The sequence below is a fragment of the Penaeus vannamei genome, chromosome 20 (genome assembly GCF_042767895.1).
Source record: "Penaeus vannamei isolate JL-2024 chromosome 20, ASM4276789v1, whole genome shotgun sequence".
Lineage (NCBI taxonomy): Eukaryota > Metazoa > Arthropoda > Malacostraca > Decapoda > Penaeidae > Penaeus > Penaeus vannamei.
Genome location: NC_091568.1, coordinates 42,035,563 through 42,043,062, shown reverse-complemented (window position 1 = coordinate 42,043,062; position 7,500 = coordinate 42,035,563). Strand labels below are relative to the sequence as shown.

General features: G+C 34.4%; 1 protein-coding gene across 13 annotated transcripts in view; it reads left to right on the top strand.

Annotated features, from left to right (window-relative positions):
- The first annotated feature begins 2,293 nt into the window (after positions 1–2,293).
- Positions 2,294–7,500, top strand: part of LOC113822639 (serine-rich adhesin for platelets) — a 56,378-nt gene continuing 51,171 nt past the window's right edge. For 6 of the 13 annotated variants that reach the window (XM_070135572.1, XM_070135567.1, XM_070135564.1 and 3 more), the window contains exon 1: positions 7,443–7,500. This exon is cut by the window's right edge. In XM_070135572.1, coding sequence (XP_069991673.1) covers positions 7,458–7,500 — 43 coding nt within the window. In that variant the 5' untranslated portion in view covers positions 7,443–7,457. Of the gene's footprint in view, positions 2,451–3,536; positions 3,700–7,442 lie in introns of those variants that run through there. The other 7 variants (XM_070135576.1, XM_070135575.1, XM_070135574.1 and 4 more) reach the window with 4 other exon arrangements.

Here is a 7,500-nt window from a genome sequence, read left to right as displayed (position 1 = left end):
GGAGATAGACCACGCCCTTCGTATCTCCCGTGCCCTGAAAAGAGCAAGGTGTGTACGCTTGAAAATACGCTCACAAGCACAAGCACACAGTCACACACACACACACACACACACACACACACACACACACACACACACACACACACACACACACGCACGCACGCACGCACGCACTCACTCACACTTGGGCACACATTCACATACACATACATACATCCATACTCACACACCTGAACACGTGTGGAATTCATGGTGAACAGATTGCAACAGGAACAACGAAGGGAAGGGCAAGAAAACACACGAATATGCCGAAGGCCTTTTCGCTATTGATAATGATAATGATAATGAAGATAATGATAATAACGCTACTAATAATGATAATGATAACATGATAATGATAGCAATGATAATAGAAATAATGATGATAACAATGATGATTATAGTAATAATGATAATGATAGTTTAAAGAAAAAATAATGATAATCATAACAATAATGATATTGATAACAGTAATGATAATATTTATGATATCAATGATAGTGAAAATGATAGTAATAAAGATTATAATAATAACGATAACATTAATGATAATGATGATAATAACAATGATGATAATGATAGTAATGATGATAATAATAGTCAAAATATTTATAATGATAATGGTTGTAATAGTAATAATGATAACAATAATAAAGATAATAATGATAATAATGATTATAATAACAATAATAAAGATAATGATAAAACAAGGATGGTAATAATGATAATAACTAAAACAAAAATAATGATAGTAGTAGTAATCACACTAATAATGATGATAACACTAATGATGATAATAATGATAATGATAATAATAATAATAATAAGAATGAAAATAATGGTAAAAATGATAATGATGACAATAGTAATCATGATAATATTAACAGTGATAATAATTATAATGATAATGATAATAATGTTGATGGTGATGATGATGATGATAATAATGATAATAATAATAATAATAATAATAATAATAATAATAATAATAATAATGATAATAATAATAATAACAATGATGATAACAACAACAACAACAATAATAATGATAATAATAATGATAATAATAATGTAAATAATAATGTAAATAATAATGTTAATAATGATAATGATAATAATAATAATAATAATAATAATAATAATAATAATAATAATAATAATAATAATAATGATAATAATAATAATAATGATAACAATGATAATAATAATAACAATAATAATAATTATAATGATAATAATAATAGTAATAATAATAACAATAACAATAATGATAATAACAATAATAATGATAATGATGATAATAATAATGCTGAAAATAATACTGATAATAATAATAATAATAATGATATTGATAATAATAATAATAATGATATTGATAATAATAATAATAATGATATTGATAATAATAATAATAATAATGATATTGATAATAATAATAATGATGATATTGATAATAATAATGATATTGATAATAATAATGATAATAACAATAACAACAAGACACACCGAAAACAATGAAAGCAATGATGATGAGGATGATAATGAAAAAAAAATGCTCATATATTCTAGAATACCCCGCAAAGCGCCCATTAAACCGTGGCCTCTTACGGAAATTAGTAATGAACTTCTCCGAAATGGGAAAACTTCAACGTCACGGCTACGCAGACTGACATTTAATTTCAAATAAACCGTTGCGGAAACGCGATTCCCATTTCCTTCCTGCAACCCGTTTTGGAGGGATACGTTACTCCATTTTAGGATATTTAAGTCGTAACTCTTTTAGGATTTCGGTGCTGTGTATTGACTGTGGTTGATCAGTGCGTATCGAATTGTTCCAAGATAAGTTTATTTTAGGATGTTTGAAGGCAGTATAATGGTATCTATCATACATTTTTTACTCTTCAAATAGTTTTGTCATATTAGAGGATTGGTGCATCACCATCAACAATAATTAGATAAAAAAGTATCGAATTATACAAAAGTTGGCCCTTCTAAATTTACACATTTTCTATGAAGAAGTCATTCAAATATATCTTAGTTGATATGATATTGACCAACACACTGTAAATTACTATAAAGTAAATCCGGTATAATAACAGTGAATCAACAATGGCAACCTACATAAATAAAATAAACAACAAAAATATTCCTTTTCTACTCCTGACAAACGAAGAATTACCAGGAAAATGTCCCATAAGGTGAGAAAATTCGCGACGAAAAGCATCTCGAACTAACCCATCCCGTAGTTCCTCCCGCGGCCGACAGATGGCGTTGGCCAGAGAACAACAACAAACCCTTCCATTCAAGTGTGTAGATTTGGCTCTCCTTTTCACCCTTAACTCAATGGTGTGATGCTGTTTCCTGCGACGAGATGTGACTGCAGGCGGCGGAAATGACTCCAGGAGGTAGAGGTGAGGGGAAATAAGACCTGAAATGGAGGAAAAAGGAGGAGAAATGAGGCGGTGTTGATGGGGGTCGGTTGGGGGGGGGGGGGCAAGGGGCCGCTCTTGTCATTTTTTTATACATATACACTTATAAATATTATTATTATCTTCCAATGGCAAATTTTCTACGAAATGAATTAATTTCCAGAACTTCCTGCCTTGTTGATGTTTGGGTTCTTTTGCAAACAAAGAGGAAGAATAGAAGACAGGGGATGAAAACACGAGAGGGATTTGTAGTTTATGAGATGTTTGACGTTATTGACCTCGATCCAGGCACCTGAAATTTAATGGGTTGAATCTTTAATGAGAGGCTGTTGATTCCAGAAGTAGGTTTGGGAATTTGATTTGGTGATTTGACATGGTGTACAGTGACTGTATTTTCTAAAGTGTAAGAATGTATTTATTTTTCTAGGGTGAATTCTGCACAGGTTAAGGGAAATTTTTAGTTTCACAGCCATTCAATTATGCAATTATTATTATTTCTTTCAATTATGAATATTGCAATATGTGAGCATGTCATGTTATTTTCCACTGTGGTATAAGTTACCAAGAATAACACACTGATAGGGGAAAATGGATGTATTATTGTTAAAAGGCGTCACCATAGAATCAATCAAAACTGACCTTACAGCCTTGAAAATATTTGATTAATGAACACTTTCCATCAAATAAATTTGTTTCGCAAATGAGTAATTGTGAAGTTATTTGATTATCAAATTAAATTAAGATAGTATTAAAAGGAGGCGAGTTTCACGCGATCACTGAGGGAATCCTGACCAAATTCTCCACTGCGCATGCGTGGGGTCTCTCTTACCTGCTCTGTTCCTGTCATCTGACCTGTGATGTCATGCCCAGTGTCACGATTTCATTGGTCAATTGTTTGGCTGTTAATTTGATAGCCAATGGGGAAACATGGCACGAGGAAACGGCCAGTGAATGAATGTTAACTAAAATAGAGGCTATAAAATTGAATTTTCAAATGTCTTGCTATGCCTTCCATGTGTGTAGGGTGTTGTATCAAACCATGCCAAGTTATAAAAAATTATTTTGAAGGCGATGAGGCTTGCTTGAAACTATTCTGTGAACATGGAGTGCTACCTTCTGAACTGCCCTGCGACCGGCTGCTGCATTGCTCGTGCTCATGTAGACCTCCGACGCCCCCGCAAGCCACTCCATTGATATTGACGACCCTCACCGCTGCCCCTCCACTGCATAGGTATTTTGTAAGGTTTATTTTCACTGAAGTGACTAGATGTACAGTGCTTCGTGTGCATACGAATGGCATGTGGAAGCACCTGATGCCAACTCTGTTTGGCGCTCTCTCCTGCCATGAATACGTGGAGGATTCTTTGTTTTTCGTGGTGGGGTTGGGGGTGGCATCCCCCAACAGGGGGGTCAAAGGGGGCATAGCCCCTTCAGTGTGTAATTCTTGTACCTACGACTGGCATGCAGGAGCGCCCGATGCTGAGGCTGTCTGGGGCTCTCTCCTGTCGTGAATATGTGAAGGATTCTTTGTTTTCCTGGGTAGGGGTTGGGGGGGCAGCAGCTCCCCATAGGGGGTCACATGATATCAAGAGTGGTGTGACTCTGGTATGGAAAAGACAATCTAGTCCTTTTTGATGGAAACGAACACCAGAATCAACTGAACCAAAGCAATAGAAATCGAACGAATCTAGTTTTGTCCTGAGAAACGGTGGTGATGTCTTTTTCCAGATGTACTAAAATGGACATTGTCATCCTATTGTGCACAAGAAATATAGTAAAACACAACATAGGTCCACAGCATCCTCATACAGCCAGAGATTTTAATGTACATTTTTTATAAGTTGGCATGAAGTGCTAACAAAAATTTTTGGTTTACATAGGGGCCTTGCACCCCTGTCGAGGGAATAAATAGGAGGTAGGAGAGGTTATGTATGGGTTTGTGGGTTTGTATGATACCCTGGTTTTGGGACTTTGTCTCTGGAGAGTGAGATGCTCTTGGTAACAATTACCTGCATCGCAAATGATATGTGAAAGTTTTGTTAATGTTTACGAAGTGATCTTATACCTCTGAGATATGTAAGAGGGAGAGGGAATGAGTTAGAAAGTAATAATAGTGTAGTTTACTTATATGAAAAGGCATCAAGGCCTCAATAAAGCCACGAAAATCTTATAGTGAGCACCTTACCTTTCCTATAACCTCTCATGAACTGTCACTGTATGGTCATATCTTAAAATTATTACTCTCATAGAGGGCTGTCACATGAGAGATAATGTATGTGTACTCTCTGTCATCTACAATCTATTCTCTTCGTATTTTGGGGACTTGATATCACACCAGCAACATGAATGTCACTCTTACCCCACTAACGCCGGTATGTATTGAAGCTGAAAATAATATTTTCCAGGTGACTACAAAATTGGCGGCTGCGGCCGGTCCAGAATCTGCCCACGCGCTGGCCGTGGCCCACGATGTATTTGGAGCGTAAGCTCTGATCCAGCGTTACACTGGCGGGATGCCCGCCAATGTTTATTTTTCCGGGTGTCTCATATATGGGACACCCGTCGTAAATGGGTTAAATTCGCTAGAAGTAAATTGATACCTCCATGGGGTTAAAGGCTAATCACTGATGTTTGTATTGTATTACAAGTGTAAGATATTTTTTAACAAATTTGTGAGACGATTACAGAACAACCAAGTTTACTTCAGATAGTTCACCTTGGCCTGGGCAGATCCATGACTTTATTATTATCTTGTCAATAATTTGAGAAACTTCTTATTCTAAGTTTGAAAAGGGTCATATATTATTAAAATCACATTTGTCTTTTGTCTTCAAAGAGACTGTGATATTCAAAAATGATAAACTACTATTTGCAATATTAAAGAACAACACAAATGACAAAAAAAAGAAAGAAAAAAAAAAAAATTGGATACACAAAACTATCTATGGATCAGATATAAGTCAAGAGTCAGTTACTGATTTTGGGTATAGTGGGTTTGACACACAGTTCTTAATTTATTCATCCTTTTAAAATGATACCCCTATATCTTAAGAAAAAAAAATTGGCTAACAATTGTTCATCATTTAACTTTTGCATTTTTACAGTTATTCAGATTTGCTTTTGAAACCTTATCATTTGCCATGAATTGATGAATCTATGTCTGTACGGTAGATGAAGGTAAAGTGTGAATTAACCCACTAACGACAGGTGTCCCACACATGAGACACCCGAAAAAATAAACATTGCTGGGAGTCCCGCCAGTGTGATGCTGTATTGGCGCTCGCGCTCCGACATAGCAGCGGGCCAGGCCAGTGGGCGGACAGAGTCTGGGGCAGCTCCTCCCGCTGATTTTGTAGCCGCCCTAAGTCTTTTATTTTAGGCTTCAAAATATTCTGGCGTAAATGGGTTCATCCTCATTTACTCTTTATAATGTTCAGCTACAGTACAACTTCATATATTTTTTTTTATATAGAATTGGAAGTATTTTTCATTTTATCATGCAATTTAAAAGATCATTTTCTTATTATCTTTGGTATGTGGGTGGTTGTTGTTATAGTTATGGTTATGATATTTATTGTAATAATAATGAAAGTAGAAGAAAACGTTAATAAGACAGTGTGATTTCACAATATTTTTTTTAGATGCTGAGATTGAAATGATGTTTCTGGCATTGACTAAGTAAACACAGATGTTGAAGTCTGGTTAATTGGCTGATACCTGATATTACCAGTGTTTCTTATAAATAATGACTGTTATTTATTATTATTATTTTTTTCACTTTGCAAGAGATAATTATTATATATCCATAATTAAATTTAGATGATTATATGATTCTTGAGAACTGTGATGGTTATTGGTCAGCACTAAATGATTAGTATTCTTTGACATTACGGATATTATTATTCTGTGACCTTATCCCAGTTGTGTTGATCTCTTAATAAAAGTGTGAATGAGAAATAAAAAGGAAAATAAGGTATAAGAAAGCAATAGGAAAAAGAAGTATAAGCAAAAGAAGAAAAAGAGGGGAAGAATGACGGTGGTTGTAAGAGAGTTCCGTTTCTTGGATTAGGGTTAAGTGAAACTAGTTTTTTTTTTTTTTTTTTTTTTTTTTCTTTTTTTTTTTTTATGGGTGGCACATTCTTTTATGGAAACCTGTTATAGGTGAGGGTGGTATTTGGTTCTTGATGTGACCGCTGTTATGTTAAGACTATTAATGTGATCTGTTTCTCTGATTTTTCTCTGTTATTTCACTTTGTTTTTATTTCCCTCACCCCATTCCCCTTTTTTATTCTTTTCGTTTATCTCCTTTATTTGCTTTTACTTACTGAGATTTACTCTTTTACTACATCTTTTGTTGTCCTTTATGGTTACCTAGCATTTAATCTCCTTTCCTTTCTTTTCTCCTCTCTTCTGTTCTCTCCTCAGATCCTCTCATCTCTCCTTTCTCATGTCCTCTCCTCTCCTCCTCTTGTTCCACTTTTCTCCTTCTCTTCTCAAGTCCTTTTCTTCTGATGTCTGATGATGTAACCTATTCTGGGTAAGATCTGAATAAAGTACCCAGGACGTAAGAGAATACCTAACTTTTTTCTGGTTTTCTTCAGACAGAAATATATGCTGGAGGTTTATTTTTTTCTTTTACTTTTCTCTGGTGTTGTGTGTCTTAGTTGATCTGTTGTATATGTTTTTTATTATGAGGGTATATGGAATTGTGGAATACTCTCTTACATTTGATAGTAGGTCTTCTAGTGATAATAACATATCTGTGGAATTAAGTCTTTGATAATGTTATTGTTAATAGTATAAATGTTTTTTTTTTCTCTCTTTTTTAAATAGAAATAGACAAAGCAAAAGGGAAAATAAGCAAGGCTGTACAGTATGTGAAACAACCAAAATTAGAATTCAGAGTACACAAAGTGGCAGTAATGCAGCTTGATACTTGTTCCCTCAGGCTCCTCAGATTATGATATCCTGGGATTTAGTGTCAGAGATATGATAGATGGAAGCAGTGATAAGAGTGTCATGTTTCAGGCTT